The 26,346-nt window shown below is 43.8% G+C and overlaps 1 protein-coding gene and 1 long non-coding RNA gene across 3 annotated transcripts; one reads left to right on the top strand and one right to left on the bottom strand.

Moving 5' to 3' along the window:
• Positions 1-468: 468 nt before the first annotated feature.
• Positions 469-18,826, bottom strand: PARD6B (par-6 family cell polarity regulator beta). Of its 2 annotated transcripts, none has more exons than XM_036322500.1 (3): positions 18,488-18,826; positions 11,834-12,056; positions 469-3,491 (listed from the first exon to the last, which is right to left on the bottom strand). In XM_036322500.1, exons 1-3 carry the CDS (start codon positions 18,551-18,553, stop codon positions 2,662-2,664), a joined length of 1,119 nt encoding a protein of 372 aa, XP_036178393.1. In that variant the 5' UTR covers positions 18,554-18,826; the 3' UTR covers positions 469-2,661. The 2 variants fall into 2 exon arrangements, with proteins under 2 accessions (XP_036178393.1, XP_036178392.1); XM_036322499.1 differs by lacking the exon at positions 18,488-18,826 and adding an exon at positions 17,642-18,259.
• Positions 18,827-21,383: 2,557 nt separating this feature from the next.
• On the top strand, positions 21,384-23,727 carry LOC118663681. Its single transcript, XR_004970114.1, has 3 exons — positions 21,384-21,485; positions 22,639-22,737; positions 23,499-23,727. It is a non-coding gene; the product is annotated as an uncharacterized LOC118663681 (long non-coding RNA).
• Positions 23,728-26,346: the final 2,619 nt, after the last annotated feature.

The following is a 26,346-nucleotide window of genomic DNA, read 5'->3' as shown; positions in this document are numbered from 1 at the left end:
GACGCGGCTGCAGGCAGGCCCCCAGCAGGGACACATACACATACGGGGCAACTGCTCCAAGCCTACGTGGTGTGGCTGGGGGCAGGCCCCAGTGGACACACACATGGCGCCTGCTCCGAGCCTCTGCTGCCGTCAGTAGGACATCCACTGAGGGCTCCCGGACTGTGAGAGGGGGCAGGCTGGGCTGAGGGCCCCCCCCACCCCCCAGCGCACAAATTTCGTGCACCAGGCCTCTAGTAGCTTATATAATGGGTGATAGGTAAATAACTGTTGGGCACTTTTCATATATTTGCAAACAAGAAAGTAGCCTTTATACAAGTCTATCTTTATTTGTAAAAAATAATATACAACTAAAGCCAATTTGATTTTAAAATCAAAATTCAGTTAATGATAATGTACATTTTATAATAAAATTGTAGTAAAATACTGACATTTGATAGTTTAAACAAAGTGTCATTCATGTACAAATCATGTTATATGTAAAATTTAATTAGAAAATTCATAGTTCACAGAAGTACATACATTTTGTTGATAGCACATAAGAACATTAGCATAAATTTACTTAAAGATACAGAACAAAATTCACAGTTAGGCTTGACACTTAGTACTAGGAAATTTTATGCTGAATCCACTGATACTTTTGTTAATGATGATACACTTGAAATAACTGATTCAGACAACCAATGAATCCACATTTTATTGTATAACCAAGATCTATTGGTTTTACAATACGTCTAGTAATCAATTATTTTACCAATAATTTAAGTGAGATCTAGCTGAAGACACCCCTGGCATGTATCTTTAGCAGGGTAATTAAAATAAGAAGCATTAGAAGCTTTGACTTCCATTTTCATGAAGACATACAAGTCTATATTTTAGTTAAAATTTGTACAAAAAGTCAAGCCCTGAAGTATTTCCCCCCCACAAGAAAAGTTCTGATGTTAAAACTTTGTTAAAAAAAAAAAAAGAGAGAGAGACAGAGGTAGTGTGTGAAAGTATTTTTACTTAGAATGTTGAACCCCTGCACCGCTTATAAATGAAATTTAACCTTATACATATTATCTACATATTATCATTGTTTTGTCATTCAAGAGTCAAATGTATAAAACTCACAGAATGTTAAAGCTGGAATGCCATTATAAAACAGTGGTATGTAAGTGGAAGAACGTCAGTGAATTCAACAAAAAGTACATTGTATTACATGATATTGTGCAATTAATAGTTTAGTGACAGTATGTTTAGTGGTAATGTGAACAAAATACATTTAAGTATTCTGAGTCAAGTGATCTTCATTTAATCAAGACTTTACTTCTTCATATATTTTGACCATATAGAGAAAATATCCTTCAAAACGGAGTCATCTGGTTCTTCATTGTTTTAATAGCACACAATTGTTATAGGTATCCATACTAGCCCTACCATAAAATTAATTAATAAATAACTCTGACAGTAATATCCATAAGCCACAGAGAACTTATGTACTTCATACTATTCTTTGTTTCTATATACAAGCATTCTGTAGTGTTTGTGCACATTGTATAGTGAAATCAGGCAAGGAATGGAAGTTAGCAGCCTTACACTTAACTTGTTCTAAGTGGATGCATTGGAAAGTAATAAATAGCCTTATAAAATTAATAGTGATAAACTCTACCTGACAAAGGTGAATACTATATAATTTTCATAAAGTGTAGGCAGTGTTCCTAGAAATCCCATGAAGGAAAACCCAAATTGTTTATATAAAAAGTGCACAAATTTGTCCTGTGTGTAAAAAAATCTCTGAATTTGGGTGCATTTTTTAAAATCCAAAATGATTTGCACTTCTTGAATACATTAAAAGGGTATAAAAGCACACCAACAACACACACACAACAAAAGGATAATTTCCAATGAGATTGGGAATGAGGGTGAGAAGAGGTGAAGAGGTGGAGGATAAGGGAGAGTCTCCCAATGCCCAGAGTCAGTGGCATCGCCATTTCCAGGGTAAGTTACACCCACATGGAATGCCTCTGTGAGAATGAAAGCTACAGGAAGGACAGGCAGGCACCTGAACAACTGGTAGAGATTCTTAATTCAGGAACATAGTTTTGATGCCTTATAACATAGGAAGCAACTCCTAAAAATAGTCAATCAGTTTCTTAGAAATTAAGAAAAAAAGCACTTGAAAAGACTACTTGTTATAATTCACAACAGAGAAACATTAAAATGTCAAAATAAAATACAGAGAACATAGGAGCTGAGGTCCCCAAGGTACCAAAAGATAGAATGAGATTTCTTCACATTAGAACTTTTAAAAATATAAAGGAAAAATGAACTGGGCTCTGCACAGCAGGTTAAATATGCAACAACTTCAAACGGAAATTATTTAGTCCTCTCACACAATCTAGAATGTGCTCTAACATCCAGTTATCTGTAGACAAAACAGCAAAAGCACATAATCGCATTAGCAAAGGCCCCTTTGTTTTAGAGTTAAATTCACCTCTGACCCACCAAAGTTTATATTAGCAATTATCAAACTACTATTTTAATAACATTTTGAGCTTGCAATATTATTTTTTCTCATGCCCATTCCAGGTCACTGGTTCAGAGGTATATATGCTTTAAACTAGCGGAATGTACAGGTTCCCATGGCATCTTCACTCAGAAAACAGTCAGATAGTGGTTTCATAGTGTTATGATTGTTCCATCTTCTTCTAAGAGTTTTTGATTTGGAACACGCGTTTCAAATTCAGTGTCTGTGCCACTTGCTGCCAGTGTTAAGCTCACTTCATTAGAAGGAATAAAACCATTCTGTCCAGACTCCAAATTGAGTTCCATTTGTGTTAATGATTCTAAGCTTTCCGTGTTATGAACAGCTTTGGGAATCTGCTGTGGCACTCCATTATCTTCAATAACAATGTCATCTTCATCACTGTCTTCATCCTCTGGCTCAAAGCTGGGTTCCATCTGCTGTGGATAGCCGAGAAGGCTGTTATCAGTAGACTGGCCGGAGCTCCCGGAGGTCCGACTGTTCCTAACGACATTGTTTCTCTGGTTTGCTGGTCTCACTGTTATGATGAGGTTGCGGCTGTTTGCAATCATCATATCTGTTACTTGATCCAGACTCTTCCCTGAAACTTCTATGCCGTTAACTTCTAAAACTTCATCATTAACAGCTAACAGTCCTGTGCTTTGAGCCAGACCTCCGGGGACAAGTCTGGATATAAAGATCCCTGGGACCTTCTCTAAGCCATGTGGCGTGACCCTGACACTGGAGCCATCCCGGATGTAGAATCCTAAGGGTTTCTCAGTGCCATATTTGTACAGACGGACCCTACGATGCGTTTCTGGGAGAATATCCACGTCTATAATGGAAGACACAGGTCTGAAGTCTTGGGGCATACTAATGACTATATGAGGCTTTTTCTTGTGGTTGTCAGGACGCAATACATTGGTTAAAACATTCTTCTTCTTTATTAGTGTGTCTGTACCAAAGGCACTGTAGTCTGCTTCTTCTGTTTAAAAATAAAATAAAATAATTACAGAAATGCTGTGAAAACACCCACTTATCTGCAGTTGAGTCTGTACAGAAAGGATAACTAAAATGTATTTCGTACATAAACACACTAGTTAAACATTAACTTATTCTAATGGGATCAAAATGTAGTGCAGAAGATGTTATATCAGAAAAAAACACTAGGTGGCCCTCTCAAGTACACATAAAACTACCAATGTTCATGGTAAATCTAACAAAGCTCGGTAACTATGAAACAACATGAACCATGGCCAAATGAAATTCTGGTAAGTCTTGCAAACACATTCTTTTTTTAATATATTTTTATTGACTTCAGAGAGGAAGGGAGTGGGAGAGAGATAGAAACATCAATGATGAGAGAATCACTGATCGGCTGCCTCCACCCCACACAGGGGATTGAACCCAGAACCCGGGCATGTGCCCTGACTGGGAATCGAACCATGACCTCCTGGTTCAGAGGTCAACACTCAACCACTGAGCCACGTCGGCCAGGTGCAAACACATTCTTAAACAAGTTACTTAAAATGCATTTTGCCCCGTTTAATGGCACAGCTGCTCTTCATTCCACAGTTTTTCTTCATTCCTGTAGGAATTTGCCAGAGTCATGGTTTTTAGGTAAAAAACTTCCCATTTTTAAATGCTGATACCCAGTGAAACAACAACAAAAACCTATTTGAGTTAAATAACACCCAGGGTTGAATTCATTCTTCAAGCTAACAATTTATAATCTCTGATGTACACTAAGGGACAACAGGGCACCTAAAACCAGATATTCTTAGATCACATGGATGAAGGAAGACCTGCCATAAACAAAGCATCTCATCAGAGAATGAGAGGTAGAAAAGGAAATGAAATTAATAGCAGGCACACGAGTTGAAATACCATTTCAACTAAAATAAAGGCAAAAGGCAAAAGGCAAAAGGGCCCCCAAAAGAACTAGTTCAAACTCCTAGTGTCGGCTACTGCTACAGAGAATAGTAACATCACCGTTTATCCAAGGCTTCAATTCGTATTCTCTCCTGTGACCCTCTGCCACCACCAACCCCCCCGCCCCCCATTGATAACTATTATTATCTTTACTTTATAGACCAGAAAATGACCGGGACATAATAGGTTACAGAGAAAAGACTAGACCCAGGAGTTCTTTCTAGGCCAATACCTGACACATTCATACAATGAATGTTAAGTATCAACTGTGCGTCAGAGTATAGAGAACTTCGGCATTTTTTTTTCATGCTACTTAACATCTTCAAAAGCTAGTTTCAGAGAAATGTACAAGACTAGGGGTACTTAATTATTTTGGCATTTCCTCCCCTCCACCCAGGATAATTTTGTCTTCATTTATAGATAAAATATTTAGACTGGGTTCTAACAGAGACAGAAATTTATTTGTAATTTGGCTGTGGAAATAAATCCATTGACACAAAAATCTTTTTGGCAAAAAAATCTAACAATCATCTTCTAAATGTGTTTTTTTCAAAATTATATATTTTCATTTTAAAACAATCAATCAAGAAAGCCCACCTAATATAAGGAAAGTTCCAGTCCATACAAACTGCAAACAAAATTAAGTTGCCTACATACCTATTCATGGGAAACCTGACCCTAAACCCCTCAAATCTGCATAATTTGGCATCGCATCCTGACCCTGTTTGAATGCTCTCTGCTAAATTCTCAGAAGCAATATGCCCCTGTACAAAGGCACCTTTGTTCTCCCATCTAGCTAATCAGTTTCCAGCCACTGGGAAAAAATATTTTGGCAAAAAGCCAGGGTGCAGGGTGTTAGTTTAAAGTGTAAAGGTGAATGTCCACAGGGAGTAGGAGTTCACTTTCTATCTGAGTATGTATATCAAAGCACTGAACTCAGACTGTGATGGGAAGTTTGGAAATTCGGTTTATAGCAACCTTCCACTTGTATAAAGCCAGGCTTATGCAACAGTACATGATACGGGCTTATACAGCAGCACCTCCCTTACCCCAAGCCTGCCCCTCAGCAGACAATCTCAGCTAACAGGAATGGACAACGAGCCACCTGCAAGGCCACTGAACTGCCAAGGATGTCTCATTTCTTTCCACAGAAAAAGCTCCTGTGCTTTACTTACCAAGGAGCCCTACAGGCCCTTAGTTTGTAAACATTAATCCTGAAAAGCCTGGTTATCTCATTCCTTAGCTCACGGAGTCAAAAGTTACAGAGAGAGACATTAGGGTCCACTAGTGAGTGGCAGACACAGATACAAGAAATAAAAGCCTACAGTGGATAAAAAGCAAACCGGGGGGGGGGGGGGGCGCAGCATCAGCATCCCTTTATAGTAACAAAATAGGAACAGTTCATGTTAGAGTCATTAAGAAAGTTCAAGATTATGACCTGTTTGAAGTTCAGTAGGAAGACAGGGAAGAATGAAATGATTGCTAAAATTGTAACCAGGGGCTGTAAACCTATTTCTGTAAAGAGCTATACAGTAAATATTTCAGGTCCTGGAGGTCACACGGTTCCTATTGCAAAAGCAGCCATAGGCAGACCATAAAGGAATGAGCTTGGCTGTGTTCCAAGGAAAACTTTATTTACAAAACAGCCAGCAAGCCTTAGTTTGCCAACCCTTGTTCTAATCCAAAATGGTTAAATGAAACAGATCTGGCAACTTTACAAAGATTAAACATCACTTAGAGCGATATTCAAATTCTGCAGATCCCTTCACTTTCTAATAAGAAAAATCAATCACCAAATATTAAGAAGTATCTCGTATGTGGCTCAGCATTGTTTTCTGGGCCATAGATCCAGTGAACAAAATAGATAAGGTGCTTGCTTTCATGGTGCTTACAGTCTAAAGGAGGAGATGGCAATTAATTTCAAATAACTGAATTATTACAAAGGTGCCAAGAGCAGTGATGTACACTGTGCTGTACAAGTATGTAAATGAGAACCTAGCTTGGGGCAAAGGAAAGGAAAGGCTTCGTCAGGAAAGTAAGGATCACGCTGAGACTAGCTAATCAGTTAGAAGGGAGAGACAGTCCAGGCATAGAATACAACGAATAAAGAGAGGAGCAGGATAGAGCAGGGGAAGGAGTCCAATGTACAGTCACGCACTGCTGAACAGGGATATGTTCTGAGAAATGCATGGTTAGGCAATTTCACTGTTGAGCGAACATCATAGAGTGACTTACATAAACCAGACGGTATGGCCTCCTGCACACCTAGGCTAGCTACATGCTCTAGCTTAGTGCTCCAGAGCTACAAGCCTGCATAGCAGGTTACTGCACAAAACTACATGAGATTAAATGAAGCACAAGAGAAAATGATGCAATCAAGACACATGAGCCCTAGCTGGTTTGGCTCAGTGGACAGAGCATCGGCCTATGGACTGAAGGGTCCTGGGTTCGATTCTGGTGAAGGGCACATGCTCAGGTTGCAGGCTCAATCCCCAGTAGGGGGCTGGCAGGAGGCAGCCGATTAATGATTCTCTCTCATCATTGATGTTTTTATATCTCTCTTCCTCTCTGAAATAAATAAAAATATATGAGAGAGAGAGAGAGAGAGAGAGAGAGAGAGAGAGAGAGAGAGAGAGAGAGAGAGATGAGATAGCGATGCTGCAGGGCCTACTATTTTCAGAAAACTTTTTTGTGAATAAGTAGAAAGAGTAAACTATAAAATAACAATGAAAAGTATAGTACATATGTAAACCTGTAACAGTCCTTTATGACCATAATCAGGTATTAAGTGCTGTACATAATTGCATGGGCTGAACTTTTATAGGGCTGGTAGTGCAGTAGGTCTGTTTACCCGCAACACCACAACTGCATGAGGAATGTGATGCACTCCCACCTTACTACATCCACAACATCATCACTAAGCAACAGGAATTTTTCAGCTCCTGTATTCTAATGGAGTATTTGTTGACAGAAACCTCATTATATGGCCCATGACTATAGTGAGGTTAAAGGGTGGCTGGGGGAGAGGGGGCAGGGAGAAGGAGGAGTCCAGAGCCAAGTCGGAAGCAGCCAGGGGCCAGGCAGACCAATGGGAACTTCAGGGAAGTGTTAAGGATTATGGACTTTGGCCTAAGGGCAACAGGAAGAAAACCAAGGGTTTCGATTTTTCTCTAAAGCTCTGGCTTCAAGCTGGAGAATGGACCTGAGAGGAGATAGGAGGCTGGCACCTGGCCTGAAGCAGAGGCAATGGAGATAGGGCAAAACACATGAAAAATAATTAGAACACAGTTTTAACAGGATTGGTGACTAAGAAAAACAGGTATGTGTCAAAGGTGGCTCCCATGTTTCCATCATGAGAACTGGTGTCATATTCTGAGATGTTACTCCACAATTTCCTCTTTTTTTCTCTCTCTCTTCTTTTTATTTTATTTACTGTTTAATTTCTGGGGCCATACCTTTTGTTAAACTGTTTTTTTTTTACAACTTACTATCACAATGTATATACCTTAGACATTTCTAAATTAAACGCTGATTCGTTAAAATATAATCTTAAGGTCCATTTGCAAAATAATGTCCACTGTACAGGTGTTGGGGCCACAAGGCCATGTCCTAAGTGAGAGGATGCTTACTAATAAAGCAAGGCCCTTCTAGAGATTCCAACAAACTCCTCTGAATAAATCCAAGATGCAGACATATTTGTCTAATGTCACACATAAACAGGTGGTGATACGTACAGCAAGAACTGCAGTGTGCACATTCTGATCAGATCTGGCGAGGAGTCTGTGCATTTCAACAGGCCCCAGACTTGGCTGATCACCATGCCTCGCTGGGAAGTTTTGTGTTTTTTTTAATACACATTTCCTTGGCTGTATTCTAAACCTACAGGAATAACCTGAGTATTTTTTAAAGGTACAACCTTTTGATATTTTCTAATATTGTTTGCTGCACAATAATAATCTAAACAACAAGAGGAGGAAAACTCTACTTTGTACCATCTCTTCCCCTCCCCCAAATAAATGACAATACTCTAAACTCCAGTGGGGATGGTGCTGGCAAAAGACCTGGGAATCCTCTCTGTGAAAATAAACTTTTAAGATATCAGGTTTTTTGTTTTGTTTTTGCTTCCATGATAACAGACCTAGAAATAGAGTATGGGGTTTTTCTTCTAACAAATTATTACAAAATATAAAACTTTTCATTCCTATCTTCAAGTTCAGGCTATTAAGTAGCTTACACACTCAACCCTGAGCTTCCACTTCAAAGACACTCTGAATTCCAGATCTTCAGAGGGTAGTTCATCCAGCTAACGGTGGGAGGGTGTGGCCCTTTAGGGAGATTAGGGAGGAAGAACTGAGGAAGATGAACTGGAAAAGGCCAAGCAAGGAAGGAGTTTCTTCTGGATGCAATGAAAAGCCAGTACAGGGTTTTAAGCAGAAATAATCAACCAACTTCCTGTTAATTTTTTGCTTAAGTCATGTTTGTATTATATATATATATATATATATATATATATATATATATATATATTATTATTATTATTTTTAATCCTCACCTGAGGATATTTTTCCCCCTGATTTTTAGAGTGGAAGAGAGGGAGGAGTGGGGAGAGAGAGAGAGAAAGAAAGAGAAAAATCAACATGAGAGAGAAACATCAACTGGTTGTCTCCCACACATGCTGGACCGGGGATCAAACCTGTAATCAAAGTATGTGCCCTTGACTAGGAATCAAACCCACGACCCATCGGTCCTTGGGCCTACGTACTAACCCAGTGGTTCTCAACCTCCCTAATGCCGCGACCCTTTAATACAGTTCCTCATGTTGTGGTGACCCCCAATTTCACTGTTACAAATTGAACATAATTAAAGCATAGTGATTAATCACAAAAATAATATGTAATTATATATGTGTTTTCCGATGGTCTTAGGCGACCCCTGTGAAAGGGTCGTTCCACCCCCAAAAGGGTCGCGACCCACAGGTTGAGAACCGCTGTACTAACCACTGAGCAAAACAGGCCAAGGCTTAAATTTATATATTTTTTAAAGAATTGTCTGTTGAATGGACTACCTATTTCTAAGCCAAACTCTGAGGGCTAATAATTGTACTGAATGTTTATCTCTATGACATAGAAAACTTTTGTTCACATAGAAACATTTAAAAAGGAAATAGCAGAAGATAACCATCCTTAAAAGATGTTAGGACTAATTAACCCCATGATCACTTAAGTGTTACAAATCCAGTAGCAAAAACACGTGGTGGTATAATCCAACTCATATAATCTTCCTAATGAAGGGGATAATTTTGTCAGATGGCAGTGGTTTAAAAATAGTCATTTTACATTTGAATACACATTCCAGAGAGCAACTAAATTTTTAGTGGAAATTGCATTGCTAACAAGAAAGGCCTACTATCTAACAACAATTGTTTAAATTATTCTGCTCAAAATGACAACTTCCACTCAAAAGTTTTGTCCTTCTCTCCTCTACTGCAGTTCTTTCTTTTGTAACATTCTATACAAAGCTTTCCAAGGGTCTATCCTTGGTCTTTATTTACCATTTCTAATTTCCTAACATGGTTGAAACTCACCAGCCAGATTAGCTTTTCTGCCCTAAAACCAAACCAATTTTCTCTTCAAGTCCATCCCTCTTCCATATTCTGCTGCTCCTCCAATTCATCCCAACAGCCAAATTAATCTCCTAAAGTACTACTCTAATTCTACCACACCCGTTATCTATAAAATCCACCTGGGGAGGGGGGTGGTTTAGGGGAAATTGTGTTTGTTAATATTTTGTAAATAGTCAAGTGATAAAGATATAGGTTACGCTTGGCAGTTTATTCTGTTGGTGGACTTTAGTTCCTCCAAACCCAGAAAAGCTAACATACATAATCAGTGGAATTTCAAAGCCCTGGGAGTGGTCCCAAGTTTATCAACTGATTGGAAAGAAAGTTTCATCTTCAAGGGTAATCCCTACCATTCTCTGCTTTCTGGGTTGGTTTACAAACACAGCAAGGCTTTAATTATCCCACCATACAGTGCCTGCTGCTTCCCTGCTAGCTTTCTAAACCTCTTCATTTACCAAAGACAAAGGAATAAATGGCACACACCCTGCCCATCTGCAGACAGAGACACACATGAAGACACAAAGTTAAAAAAATAAAAATTTAGGACTCAAAAGACATTTGAAAATGTTTGCAATATAAAGTGGCTACTTCAAATGTTCTTTTGTGAGACAAATATCAACGTTTACATTCCTCCAAAATAATGAGTTGCTATCTAATTTTCCAGATGAGTAACTAATTTGCTTTCTGCGAACAATATCCTAAAAGAGAAAGGAAAGAAAATAGTCTCTGGATGCCTGCCTACTACATGCCAGGGCACTGTACTCAGCTCTTTCAAACCTCCCAGTAATCCTATGAGATAATATGTCCATTCTATAGAAAAAGACAGAGACCCAAGAAGGATAAATAGCTTTCCTTTAGGTATCTATTAAGTATAGCACTTGAAAGTTGGTTGTCACCAAAAGACTGGAATATTTCTCTGACTCCACAGTTATACTCTTTCTACCACATCTTCCTGAATGAACAAAATTTCATTCATTAAAGTGAAGATTCAATAAATTTAGAATTTCTATTTTTAAAAATCTAAGAGGATTATAATTAAAACCACAAATTTTCTGCCCTGGCCAGGTGGCTCAGTTGGTTGGAGCATCATCCTGTATACCAGTGGTTCTCAACCTTCCTAATGCTGCGACCCTTTAATACAGTTCCTCATGTTGTGGTGACCCCCAACCATACAATTATTTTCGTTGCTACTTCATAACTGTAATTTTGCTACTGTTATGAATCGTAATGTAAATATTTGATATGCAGGATGTATTTTCATTGTTACAAACTGAACATAATTAAAGCATAGTGATTAATCACAAAAACAATATGTAATTATGTATGTGTTTTCCGATGGTCATAGGCGACCCCTGTGAAAGGATCGTTTGACCCTCAACCCTAAGGTTGAGAACCATTGTTGTATACTGAAAGGCTGTGGGTTCAATCCCTGGTTGGGGCATATACAGAAGGCAACCGATAGATGTTCTCTCTCACATTGATGTTTCTCTCTCTTCCTTTTCCTCTCTCTCTAAAATCAATAAGCATATTATTGGGTGAGGATTAAAAAAATACATAAACAAAAAACCCCCCACAAATTTTCTAAAGTACACTAGTGAAGTGTAAAGATAATCATTAATACCGAAAATGTTTTAAACCCACTTGTTGCTTAATATGGTAAGATTCACAGAAAATGTCTCTTCATTAAGTTTGTGGCAAAGTCTGTGTATCCTATCAATGAGAAAAATAAAACCACTTCTATTTGTAAAACAATTTTTGTAAACAGTGGTACTTACCCTTTTTTTGTATAAAGATCCTAAGCAGTGGATTGGCCGTTGAAACAGCTTTGTGATAATTATCATCGTTATTTATAGGTAGTAAGTCTCCATGGATGTCTGCGTAGCCTACTAAAACATCAACATTTGGGATCTTATGAACATGTTGCAGTAATCCATAAAATTCCTCAAATTTTCCCGGTTTTGATCTTTCCAGTGAAAAACGACGAAATTCAGCTCCAAACTATAAAGATAAAAAATGTATTAATTTTAAAAACAGGACTCAATTTTAAAATGCATGCCACAGAACATTAACAGGCTTATTATTTCTCTTAATAAAGAAGATAGTTCCAGTGATACAGTCTACTGTCAGAAACCTCATCATCTGGAGATAAGACAACATAAGAAAGGCACAGGAATGTGCCTTCTTGATGCTGTATCTCTGAAGGGTATCACTTGAAGGTGCAGGTTTACCTCAATGCCCAGGCACCCAGGCCGCATTGGGGACTGTCCTCTCACACCCTGTCTGCGGCCCAGATTCTGAAAGCCATGAGGTAAGAGGTGCCCAAGTCTTTATTTTGATCATTAACAAAAAGCACCTAAGTTTCTTCCCTCATAAAAGGAATTGCTATTTCACAGAAGTGGCAAGAATGAACAGAAACAGGTAAAAAAAGGACTTTGAGCTTCTTGGCATTTAAGATATGATACAAATGGAGGTACAGTATTTAAGAAATTGGTCTAGAGATAAGCATCTTCCCTGTTAATATTATTAAAAAGCTTTATTAATACATCAAATATATGTCCTACAACTACCTAATAACACAAGAAGTGTTTACATGCTTGGCACAGGGCTAGACCCTAGAGATTGAAAGGCTCAGGCCTACACGAGCTTACCAATTAGTGGATAAAGAGAATAGTTACATCAGAGAGGTATTAAGGGATCATACCAACAGGGAGTACATGACACCTCCACCAGGCCAATATTTATCTTCACAATTCTGATTCCCAGGTCTGCTTCCCTATGCTAGAATCACACCTCTGTTCTCCAAATGCTGAATTAGTCAAGTGGCCCTTATTCAACACTTAGGACTGATTTCATCTAGTCCATGAACAACAGGATCTATAGGCTTACTATGGGACTAGCATGGCATTTCTCCCCAAATGTGGAAACCTAAGAAAGGTTAATCAGCCCGGCTGGTGTGGTTCAGTGGTTGAGCATCAACCTATAAACCCAGAGGCCATGCTCAATTCTCAGTCAGGGCACATGGCAGGGTTAGGAGCTCCCTCCATAGTGTGGGACATGCAGGAGGCAGCTGATCAATGATTCTCTCTCATCACTGATGTTTCTATCTCTTTCTCCCTCTTCTTTCCTCTCTGAAATCAATAAAAACATATTAAAAAAAAAAAAAAGGTTAATCAGCCTTCCTCAAAAAGGTGTACCAGCCACACAAGTGGAAAATGCTACATAACTATAGTCACTCTCTTAGGAGTTACTGTGGAGACCAGATAGTAAAAGCTCAGTTAAGTCCTGCAGTTGATTAAAAATTTTTTAAAGCAAATGTTTGCAAATGACTTCTGGTCAAGATGGTGGCATGAGTAAGCAGGGTAAGCACCTCCTCCCACGCCGCATCAAAATTACAACTAGCCCCAGCCAGTTTTGCTCAGTGGATAGAATGTAGGACTGAAGGGTCCAGGGTTCAATTTCCAATCAAAGGCATGTGCCTTGGTTGCAGGCTTGATCCCCACCCTGGTCAGTCAGGGTGTGTGTCAGAGGCAACCAATTGATGTGTCTCTCACATCAATGTTTTTCTCCCCCCCACCCCCACTTCTACTCTCTAAAAATCAATGGGGCCCTAACCGGTTTGGCTCAGTGGAGAGAGCGTCGGTCTGGGGACTGAAGGGTCCCAGGTTCGATTCTGGTCAAGGGCATGTACCTTGGTTGCGGGCACATCCCCAGTGGGGAGTGTGCAGGAGGCAGCTGAATGGATGTTTCTCTCTCATCAGTGTTTCTAATTCTCTATCCCTCTCCCTTCCTCTCTGTAAAAAATCAATAAAATATATTTTAAAAATTAAAAAAAAAAATCAATGGAAAAATATCCCCTGGGGAGGGTTAACAACAACAATAAAATTACAACTAAACTACAGAACAACCATCATTCAGAACCCCCTGAAATCTGGCTGAATGGAAGTCTTACACCTAGGGAATTAAAGAAGAAGCGACATCAAGGCTGCTCTAAAAGAAAGGTATCATACCCTAGAGCAGTGATGGCGAACCTTTTGAGCTCGGCGTGTCAGCATTTTGAAAAACCCTAACTTAACTCTGGTGCCGTGTCACATATAGAAATTTTTTGATATTTTCAACCATAGTAAAATAAAGACTTATATTTTTGATATTTATTTTATATATTTAAATGCCATTTAACAAAGAAAAATGAACCAAAAAAATGAGTTCGTGTGTCACCTCTGACACGCGTGTCAGAGGTTCGCCATCACTGCCCTAGAGTGAAGCTCTGGAAACAGACTGGAAAAGACTTAAATGTAGCAACTATATTCCAGAACTACAAACTATGGGAAATAAGGAAAACAAGTATATCTTCAACTAAAAGCTCTACCAGGGAAGCCATCATATCACAAAACTGAATCGTGGTACAAGGAGGCATCTGTGCATCCCTTTTCTGCACTGAATTTCAAATTTTTGGAACAAAGCAACACCCAACCACCATCATCTGACTCCCTATGAACTATCAGTTAGATAAGGCTAAAAAGTTTCCACCACTGATTATTCCCCCCCCCACAACCCCCCCTGCAAAAAGATAGCATTTAGCCCTAGCTGATTTGGCTCAGTGGATAGAGCAGTGATGGCGAACCTTTTGAGCTCGGCATGTCAGCATTTTGAAAAACCCTAACTTAACTCTGGTGCCGTGTCACATATAGAAATTTTTTGATATTTGCAACCATAGTAAAACAAAGATTTATATTTTTGATATTTATTTTATATATTTAAATGTCATTTAACAAAGAAAAATCAACCAAAAAAATGAGTTTGCGTGTCATAGGTTCGCCATCACTGGGATAGAGTGTCAGCCTGCAAACTGAAGGGAGGGTCCCAGGTTCAATTCGGGTCAAGGGCACATGCCGGAGTTGCGGGCTCAATCCCCAGTGAGGGGTGTGCAGGAGGCAGCCCATCAATGATTCTCTCCCATCATTGATGTTTCTCTCTCTCCCTCTCTTTCCCTCTCTGAAATCAATAAAAATATATTTAAAAAATACCATTTAAATTGTTTACATTCAATATATAAGCATCTGAATATTATAAAAAATCCAAAAAAACCAAACCAAAAAACCAAATGTTTGCCAAATGTGCCTGACCACTGAACTAATTTTTCTTCTAAACAGCTATTATGAGTAAGAAATACTAATGCACCACTAAGACAGCCTTAAGCACCCTGCAGACAAAGTCCCCATCAGCATAATTTGAGGTTACAAATGTGTCAATTCATTTTTCCAAGAGCCTTATGGGTATCTGGAGGCACAGCTCTTACTCTATGAAGTTCATCTGCCTTGCTTACCCACGCTACTCACTAGTTTTACATTAAAACTCACCAAAACCACCTATTACCTCTAATAAATAATTAAAAATTTCCAAAATACATTCCTGAATCATAAACACTAACACTTGTCAAGAAATGTAAGGTGACTCATACCCAGCGCTCTCAAAAAGTTTAGTCACACCTTCTCATTTAAAAGTAAATAAAAACTCGGGAACACCCTTCATATCAGAGTTAGTCTTATGATGTTATCAAAAGTCATAGTTTCTCCTTCATTTCTTTATTCTGGTATCACAATGTAAAGTTCCTAGGGCTTTGATTCACCCCCGTCTTTATCACTTCCCATGATCCAGAAATGGGAGTAACATCTATCTAATCACTGAACATTTTAGGGCTTCAATGTTTCTGCTAAAGCTATTGGATGAAAATTCTTTGCTCAACATTTTCTTCTCTCACTTAAATGTTATGACAAAAACAATGGAAAACTGTATGGCTCACAGTAGATGTGCCCTTTTGCAAATGTTAGCAGGAAAAAAAGAGAAATTGTTATGCTTCTTGCATCGGAACAATAGGATTAAGAGAACTTTTTACTACATAAAAACAAAACAAAATATGAAGGCAGAGATAAAATTAAGACCAATCAACAACTCTTCATTATATAAACCATTTACAACTTTTTTAGCTTGGTCTAATTTGTCTTGATCACCCAGAATGTGAATCAACACCCTTCTCCTAGCATCTGTTGGTACATTCTAGAAATGCAACTTAATTTTAATATTCTGTTTGTCCATGAATAATTAGGAAAGGTACAGCTCAAAGACTGCTCCAAGGTTATTAAAGGACACCACCTTGATTATTGATTAAGAACTTTCCCAACTCTGGCGAAACAGGAAGATAAATCAGTTACCAAAGAAAAGTCACATGGTAGCTGGTATCACAATTTAACTATAGTTATATTTGCAATATTCATTACTTTACTTGTACCATTTTTCCTTTCCATGAGCAAAGATTATAAAGTTGACACTGTTTTCTATGAAGAACAAAGAGATCCAGAAATGTGGGTTTACACATCACCTAGTTGTGGTCACAACCTAACTTCTCAGTGATCACTTTTGTAAAAAGCCGTGCTATCACTAAAGCAGTGAAAAAGAAAACATCTGTCCAAATATTTTTAAATGGTAAAGATGACAGGTGTTTTATTTAATCCATTAAAGACAAATGTGCCAACCACATATATTTGAAACACAAGGTGTCACATTAGAAATAGTGCTTACACCGTGCCTACTTATCAACAGCTAGAGTGACAGCGGGATGACACTCCATTCCCTGCAGGTTCTCAGAATGCCTTGGTTCTATTTAAGAGACACAGTTCACGAAAAGTGCAGTATGGCCGGTCCCATATATAATATAGGTTAGACATAAGTATGGGAAAGATTCACAAATCAGTTGACAGAAAGCCTGAAATTCCAGTCCCCAAGAGCTCAAGGTTTCCTGGTCTCAGGAGATCAATTACTGTCTGGTTGTATTTAACAGTGTACCTAGAATTCCTACTCATTTTCTCCCTGTGACCAAAAAAATTAAAGACGTGCTACCAAAATTAGGACCATAAACTGAATTTTAAGATCATGCAATATTGGTTTTTTCTTTTTTTAGCCTCAACTCCCACAAAACCATCCTAGATTTATAAGAGAAATGCCATTGGAAGATTCAACCACTACCACTTCTATACTGCCAGAGGAACAGTTTTCTGTGTTTTAAATCATCTTAAAACCCTCAGTTCAAGCATGTGTCACTTCCATTTGCGATGGCAGTTCCATGGGGGTCACAGGGAAGAACGCACTCCTTAAACAGCTCTAATTACTTTTCGATTCTTAGGAGGCCACAAGGCTTCTGAAACTAGTGCCTATGCTGATACATGAATTAAGTTTCAGAGTACATTGTAAAATGACGTTAAAAATGAATATACACATTCCTGAGTTGACGATCTCAGCTACAACAACTTCCAGAACTTTGTCTATCAACTCTAGATAATCAAAGCCATTTACCCACAGGCTCCGGGAGGCCTTCTAAGTAGCCTTACACTCGGTGGCGCCCCATTCTTTCTGAAGTTGATGTGCTTTTACTTCTCCTACCCCTTTGTGTGTTTTGGTCTTCCCGATTCTACTTCCCATGTCTCAGGGCCCAGCCAGTGCCCTCTCTTTGTTTTCTACAAAGCCTCAAAGTGCCTGTAAAAAGGCTCTGAGGTTTCTGTCCTACAAGCAGAGCCTGGCGAAGCCGTCACCTTCCGAAGCCCCTGTCTTCTGGAGAGAATGACACTGGATGATCTAAGCTCCCTCTGGCTCTCCGGTTCACGAGGGTTCCTGTGGCTGCCGGTCACCGTCCAATTCCAGCCCGGGACCTCCTGGGGAAGCACTCCCCCGCTCATCCCTGCAGACCGCCCCGCTCGGGGCGCCTGGCCATGGAGGAATTCGCTGGGTGCCGAGGTCACCATCGGCGGGCGGGCATTCCGCTGGTCGAGAAGGAACAACACTTGACGTGAACAGGTAGCAGGAGGGAGTGAGCCGGCGGAGTGCCACTCAGCGGAAGGGGAGCGCGTTCACGGTATGGACCAGCGCATACCGAAGCCGGTGCCAGGAACTTCCCCGGCGGGAAGCCACGCCAGCTTCCAAGGGGTGATGCGGCTCCCGGGGCCCCCTCTCGCCACCCCAGGCACCCCTGAGCCACAGAAGCGGGTGACATGTGGTGGCCACGGGTGCCCCAAGGACCTCTCACTCACAGGCCAGGAGGCGGAATCCGCCCAGACGCTCAGAAACCACCCTGCGCTCGGCCGGCCGGGGTGAATCCCGGCCCTGACTCCCGCCCACGACCAGGAATGAGACTGAAGGAGCCGAAGTGCTCCACGGGTCATCTACCTGCCCGGGCCAGGAGCAGACACAACCCCCCCACCCCCGCCCTCTCCTCGGCAAGTTTATTATCCACCATCTCCTGCCTCCAAGTCCCACCACCGCGCCTCTCGCCGACCCAGGCGCCGGGGCAGCTCCGCAGGCCGCCCCCGGCCAGCCCCTGGCCACCCCCAGGCCCCCCTCCCAGCAGGACGGCCGCTCCGCCCCGCCAGGGCCCCGCGCACCTTGCTCTTCACCTCCATGGTGCCCAGGCAGCCGCTGCCCACCCCGTGCCGGTGGCTGCGGTTCATGCTGAGGCCGGGCCCCGCGGCGGCCTCCGGCAGCCGGGCCGCCCCCCAGGAGCGCGGGGAGAGAGTGCGTGGCCGGAGGGCTCTGGACGTGGCTGCGGCCGGGAGCCTCCTCACAGGCACCTGCAGAGGGGCGGCCGCGGCTCGAGCCTCCGCGCAGAGCTCCGCTGGGCGGCTCCTCACGCGGCGAGACCGAGGGCGGGACTGGCCGCGCGGCCGGCGGGGACGCGACTCCCTCCCTCAGGGCCTTGGCGGCACCCGCGACGGAGGGGGCGGAGGGGGCGGAGCAGAGGCGACAGGCTCCGCAGCCTCGCGCTCCGCCGCCTCCCCCGCGAGCCCGCGCGCGCGCGCACCCGAGCTGGGCGGGAGGGGCGGCGCGCGGGCGCGCTCACCTGCAGCCTCCCGAAAGGCCTCGGAGGCTCGCGCTCCGCCCACACCCAATAGGAAGCGCGCACCTGCGCCCGCGGCGCCAACCAATCGGTACACGCCTTGCAGGGCGCGTGGGCGGGCCACCTTCTCGAAAATCCCGCCCACCGCAGCGCGATTGGCCTCTCGCTGCGAGGGCGGGGCGGGTCACCTGAAGCCCTGGGCCTCTCTGACCCAGCGGGAGAGTTGGAAAGCGCATGCACCCGCCCTGTGGTTTCCGCCCCGGGAAGGCCAGCCGGAAGCGCGAGCGCACCTGGAGACAAGCTGGGGTGGGTGGGCCTTTTGCGCACGCGCAGGCGCGGGCCCGGTTGCCGGGGCCCGGGTTGAAGCTCGCACCCCGCTGGGGGATGTAACGTGCCGCCGGGTGCGTCGCCCAGGGGCGGATGGGTTGCACCTGCCCCTCCTGCCAGCACTTTGGGATGCTGCAGCCTGAAACAACGCCCCTCCGCCACCCATTTGCGTTCTTTAGGTGTCAGGCTGCAACTCTGGTTGCAAAAGTCAAGTTTTCCCGCTTCGACCGCAGTTACTGGGGGAGAAAGAACCTTGGGGTTTTTCTGGTTTGGTTTTGTCCGCAGACTTTCTGCCATCCGTCAGGTCCCAAGGGGAGAATGGGTGCCTGGAGGGAGGGAACGTGGGCTGAGGCCCGGGATCCTCGCAGGTCTGGCCTCCCTCGGGATTTCTCCTGGACAGGCCCTCCAAGGCTTTTTTTTTCCTTTTCTTCCTTTTTCTTTATTTTAATTTCCGAGGTCTTCCTCTCCCGCCCTCCAGCCATGTCTTGGCCATACGCTGTGTCCACCAGTAACAGCCTCTGGAGTGTGTCTCTGATAACAAAAGATTGGATCCTCTCCACATGCTCTAGAGTCCGGCTCGCCTCGCAGGGACCCTGTTTAGCTTTGGCCGCGATGTGGAGGTGAGGAGGAGACCCCCAAACCCTGGCACCCACCCGCAGGAGGGCTCACTGTGGGAGTCCTGCCCAACAGAGAGCTGTTGAACCCTCTCCTGAGCTGGGCCCGGGCCTGCAGGTGGGTGTCTCACCTGGAATAATGGCCAAGAATAGCTGGTTAGGATGTTTCATTCCACCTGAGTCCTCAGGGCCTTCCTCCCTCATCTCACATCCCTCTTAACACCTTGCGCACCTGCATGTCAGCATGTGACTCACAAGGTGCAGTTTTCCTATTGTGTGTGTGTGTGTGTGTGTGTGTGTGTGTGTGTGTGTAATTCACTTCTGCCCTGGAATGAAAGCTGTGGGAAGGCAGAGACCACATCGGCTTTGTTCATTGTTGAGCCTGTAGCATGGGACCTGACTCCTGGGAGGTGCTCAGATAGGTCTTTGCTGGGTGCTGGTGCGGAGGGAGTGTGGTTTCTCCATACTAATGTGCCCCACCTAGCTTCAAAGGTGAAAACCCCATCTTTTCCCCGGAGGGGTTCAGGTCACCAAATGCTTGTGGGGGATTATAAGGTTTTTCTAGCCATTTTGGGTGGCAGGACAGGTGGAAAAGATACCATCCCCTTCTCCACCCCTTCTCCACCCCTGTTCATACTAGTAAGTACCTACTTTGTGACTCAAGCTGAGCTGGGAATGAAGCATGCTCCTGTGATGAGGCCGTAGGATGGTTTGGTCTCAAGACCCCTTACTACTTTTAAAAATTACAGAGGTACCCTAGCTGGTTTGGCTCAGTGGATAGAGCGTTGGCCTGTGGACTGAGGGATCCCGGGTTCGATTCCGGTCAAGGGCATATGCCCTGGTTTTGGGCTCAATCCCCAGTAGGGGGCATGCAGGAGGCAGCCAATCAATGATTCTCATCACTGATGTTTCTCTCTCCCTCTCCCTTCCTCTCTGAAATCAATAAAAATGTATTTTTAAAAAATTACAGAGGCCACCATGTATTTTATTTATATGTATTATGCCTTTCAATATTCGTTGTATTAGAATGAAAAGTGAGAAATGTTTAAGATACAAGAATACACAGGCACACATTCCAGTAGTCATCAGGGTGATGATATCATCACATGTCATGTCCCTTCTAGAAAACTCCATTGTATACTCAAGGAGGGTGATCAGAGCACGTGACATGACAATATTGAGAAAACAGTTTTGGCACTGAGAATCCCCTAGCAAGGTCCCAGGGACCCCACTTTGAGAACCGCTGGCTAGAAAACATGTCACAACCTTTAGGGATCTTCATCTCAGCTGTCACTCTCCTCTCCCCAGTTGCCAGGGCCACACCCTGGGAGCCAGAGCCCCAGCTTTGTGTGAGTGAGTGTTGGGTGGTTGCGCTTTATTGCTGTTATCGGCACTGATTTATCAGGTCCTTTTAAAAAGGAAGGTTGTGGGTGCCAACACACCTGCGTGGGCCCTGCATTCCTGGAGGTGTCGTCACATCCTCTCTCCCCTCCCCCAGGGTGTGGCAGCCCTCTTTACTTGGACTTTCCTTTCTCAGAGGGAGTGAGCCAGGCCAGCGCTCCCTGGATCTCCTGAGCAGAATTTGCGCGGAGGCCTGCTTCACAAGTACGCCTGGGCTGTGCGAGGAAGGAATGTGGAAAATAGTTAGACTTTGATAAAGGCGCCGTGGAGGAGGGGAACCCTGTCATCCTGAGAGCTGTTAGGACCACAAGCTTGTTCACGGGGCCTGAATTTCAGCCTTTCTCCAGAAACATGAAGCCCCAAGAAAAGCATACAGAAGGGTTTATATCTGTTTCTTTGGTTTGAAGGCTGAATCCTAATCTCATTTCTCTCCATCATCCCTCCCCACCCCCGAATCCTGGAGCTCAAGCTGATCAAGACCTACATGTGGAATGAAAAGCTAGTCCCTTGCCTGGGAGAATTAGTACTCAGGGAGTTAGGAAGATAAAGTGAAGGGAGTGTAGGACACGGACTCTATAAATTAATAGGTTCACAAAAATCAATGGTTGGGAACTGGCTCCCGCTGATTATCACACCCACACAGCTTCTGATCTCTCCAACCCATCTCCACCCCTGAAAGGAGCTAGTGAGGGTTGTTACGTTTCTGCTTTATCCTATTCAAGACTTTCTGTTTTCAAGTTCTACAACTTAACACATGGTGGTGTTCGTTGGCTGAAAAGAGTTTGTAATTTTCCACAATTAGTTTTACTGATTCTTGTCATGCATAATGATACTTTTTTCTTTCCTTCTTCCTCCAACTCTTAGAAGAAAAAAAAAAGAGGTGGCAAGGAGTCATACATAATGGTGGTGAGGTATTTTTCAAGAAGTTTCTCTTGCCAGCTCTTTTTCTCCTCGATTGCTCAAGTTCCAGTTGATGGAGCTGGTTAATAATTCTTTGAGAAAGAGTTGAAGTGTATATTTATGAATCTCAGACTACTCACCAAAGCATTTTAAGCTCTTTAGCAGAGGTGGAATTAAGTCACATGATCTGTTTTCTGGTTAATAGCTTATAATACTTTAATACTGTGTGTGTGTGTGTGCGCGCGCGCGCGTGCGCGCGCGCCGGGTGTGGGGGTTGGAACTCACTGCTCCAGAGACCGATGAGTTATCCCCTGTGGCCTAGAGGCTAGCTGCCCTTCTAGATAACATCACCGTCTCCGTGGGAGGCAGAATGTGCCAGGTACTGAGCATGAGCCCAGCCTTTGAGGAGCTGACCTTTTCCCTCTATGGGACTCAATTTCTCCATCTGCAAATGCAGGCGCCAGAATGAGATCATCTCCACAGTCCCTTCCAGCTCTCAACGTTCTGCAGTATCCGGGGATAATGAAGATTGATCATTATTTCAACATTACCAGGGGTAAACTGGAAAGAAAAGGGTAATCTTTTCTTCAGGGTCAACAGGCAGGCTGTACTCATCAGCTAAAATAGTCTCGTTTCTAGGAAGTGTTGGTGAAGATGATGAAAACTAACACTTAAGAGCGTCCTACCAGGAGCCAGGCACTGTGCAAAGCTTTCCCGAGGATTATCTTAGTTACATTTAAGTAGCAGCAGGAAAGAGCTTTGTATTTGGAGGCACTCAGCTCTTAAAAAGAAATTTTAGGTGATGGATGCTAATTTGAGCCCCTCGCTCTGCTCCTTGCTGGTTGGGTGACCTTGACCCTGTTCCTTTAACCCAGCGGTTCTCAACCTCCCTAATGCCGCGACCCTTTAATACAGTTCCTCATGTGGTGGTGACCCCCAATTTCATTGTTACAAATTGAACATAATTAAAGCATAGTGATTAATCACAAAAACAATATGTAATTATATATGTGTTTTCCGATGGTCTTAGGCAACTCCTGTGAAAGGGTTGTTCGACTCCCAAAGGGGTCGCGACCCACAGGTTGAGAACCGCTGCCTTAACCCCTCGGAGCCTCAGATTCCTCCTCTATAAAAGGAGATGGCAGTGCCCATCGCATTGTTGCTGGAATCAGATAACAGCTTTGCAGAGCATCAAGTGTGATGCGAATATTAGTGGTTATTACTTAGCTAATAATATTGCCTATGAAAGCCTTTGAAAACAATTCCTTGAAATAAAACAGAAATGTGTAATAAACTATTCTTTTTGTTTTCACACAGAACCACCTTTCCATGGATATCTTTTAGATATGCTGAGAGTCAGCCTGGAGCCATTGATAACAGGACTCACCAGATACTGCCATTTCCTCGATGGTGACCTTGGGCAAGTGTTTAACTTCTGTGACCCTTGGTTTCTCACATTTGTAAAATGAGGCTACTAAGAGATTCACTTGTCTCAATTCATGTATAAAGCACTTAGAATGGGACTCAATACAGGGTCAGAATTCCATAGATGTTACCTTTTATCGTCATTATTGCTGTCTAATTATTTTTATTACCTACTGCCATAATATAATTCATTAATGAGTATTTAATAAACCCCAACCGTGTATGTAACACTGTGCTTGACATGGAGATGAAGGATAATAAGAAAAGAGAATGAAGATATGATTCCTACTGTCTGGCACTTCACCGTTTACACATAGATCGGCTCAGTAAACATCCCTTGAGCTCTTACCAGGATCAGACAAATATGGGTACGATAGAGTTGTTGCCTCCAAGGAACTGTGGCTGAGAAGTCAGATGCACAGAGAGACGTCTTCTGGAAGTGGTGGGCACAGTAGTTAAGGATGTGGTGGGGTTGTTGGAGTTGACCACCCAGAGATCACATCTGGCTCTTCCACCAGCCAGCTGTGGAACTCTCTCTAAAGACCACTTTCCACAAGAATAAACTGAAGATAAGTAATAGTACCTACCTTCTTTGAATTAACAGCCATTCAGGGAGTGTCTGTGATGTGCCAGGCACTAGTCTAGATGGATCCTGTAGTATAGAAGACATAACAGAATCCCTGCCTCCTGGAGCTGACATCCCAGGGGAGAGAGAATGCACCAATTATTTCATTAAAATATATAGTGTGTTCCTGTTAAAAGCCCTGGAGAAAACTTAAGCGGGGAAGGGGGATGGGGAGGCCTGGCTGTGTGCGGGAAGCGGGGGCAAGGTGTGGATGGAGAGAAAAATTTAAATGATGTGGCAGGGATGGCCTCTCAGGAAAGCTGGAGGTGAGAAAATGATCCTCTTGTTTTTCCAGTTGCCCCCTCCCCCACCCTCCCCACTCTCAGCCTGGGGGTCGGGGGTGGGGGGGTGGGGGGGTGGGAGGGGGCGCGGGGACCTTCTAGGCAGGGCTCTGCTGGGGTGTGAGGACTAAAGGTGATAAAGCTCGCTCAGTGCCTGGCACACAGCACGTGCTCAGGAGACACCAGCTGCTGTTTTGAGACATTACCCAGTACCAGGCCGGGGTACAGGAGAGGTGGGTGGGAGTAGAAAGGGAGAATGACTAAGTCAGCCCGGGGAGTTCTGGAGTGTTTCAGGGGTGAAGTGACTTTGGTTAGAGCGAGGGCAGAAGAATGAGTAGGAGTTAGCCAGAGGCATGGGGGCGGGGCGGGGGGGGGGGCGGGCAGTGAGAAGGGGAGGAGGCATTCCAGGGAGAGGGAGCTTCCCAGAAGAGTGTGGGGGGAGAAAAAACACCGTGTGTTCCCCGAGCCATTGAGTGGGGTATGGGTGGGTGCGGGGTGGGGGTCCTCTCTGGAGATGGGGGCTGGAGAAGTAGGTGGGAACCAGATGACAATGACCTCAAAAGCCTTGGGGAGGAGGTTATGCTTTCTCCAGTTGGTGCTGGGAGAAAAATCTTTAAAACGGGCTGATAAAAGGATCAGCTTTGTGTTTTCATAAGATCTAGCCAGGAGGTAGGCACTGGGGACAGCAAAGTAATGAGTTCTGCAGGGAAGGGCGTGATTAAATGGCAGAATGAGTGGTGTGGCCGTGAGACTTAGGGAGGAGGCAGGACATCCGTCCATTCATTTATTCATTCATTCAGCACATCTTTATAGAGGTCCAGCTATGTGCCAGGCACAGGCTAGATGCTGGCTGGGGCTGCTCTGGGAATAAGACCAGCTGGGAGGCGGGGCAGGGGAGGGCCACAGACAAGACTGTAACTGAAAGGAGTGAAGAGGCAGGGAGGGGCCTGCGGAGGAGAGAGCTCCAGCCCCAGCCCCAGCCCCAGCCCCAGCCCCAGCCTGGCTCTCCGCCAGCTGGTGTGGCTGTGCGGAAGGCGAGCTTCACAGTGCAGGTCTGACTCTAGAGGAGACGCTGACATTTTTAAGTGAAACTTTCTGGTTTTTAAATGATGGCAACTGTTTTAACAGTGTGGTGACTGAGAATAAGTAGAGTGTGTGTGTGTATGTGTTCTATTTAGGATGGGAAGGTTCTGAGGATGTGATATGTAAGTCTTACAAGGTGGTGAGGGTGGGGTCGAGGTAGAAGAGCAGTACTAAGGGTCCAGTAAGGGCAGAACTTGGTGTTTTTGAAGAATTCAAAGAAAGGCCGTGCCTGGAGCTTCAGATGAAGGAGAAGAATGACTCCAGGTGAACCCGAGGTGAGGTGGGCAGGGCCAGGTCATCCAGGAGAAGTTCATTGAGAAGCCATCTATACTAATAAAAAGGTAATATGCTAATTAGACAGGATGTCTTCTGGAGGTCCTTCCAGACAAAGCCACAGTGGCGGGGTCTGAGGCAGAGGTGGTTAGGGGTGATCAGTCCAGCCGGGAAGAGCGGTTATGGGGGATCAGGCCGGCAGGGGAGGGCAATTAGGGAGAGATCAGGCCAGCAGGGGAGCAGTTAGGGGCATCAGGCCGGCAGGCAGGTGAGCGGTTAGGAGCCAGTGGTCCAGGCTTGCGAGAGGGATGTCCCAGATTGGAGAGTGTGCAGGCTGGGCTGAGGGACCCCCCCCCCCCCCGCATGAATTTCATACACCAGGCCTCTAGTCTCTGAATAATTAGAAATAACATTAATGCCTGTGGCCTTTGAGTCTAGATCTAGAAGAAGGAGGAAACAAAGAGATGTTCTAGAGAGG

This window comes from Myotis myotis, unplaced genomic scaffold, assembly GCF_014108235.1.
Source record: "Myotis myotis isolate mMyoMyo1 unplaced genomic scaffold, mMyoMyo1.p scaffold_m19_p_9, whole genome shotgun sequence".
Taxonomy (NCBI): Eukaryota; Metazoa; Chordata; class Mammalia; order Chiroptera; family Vespertilionidae; genus Myotis; species Myotis myotis.
The sequence above is the reverse complement of the archived record's forward strand: the minus strand, read 5'-3'. Positions and strand labels throughout refer to the sequence as shown.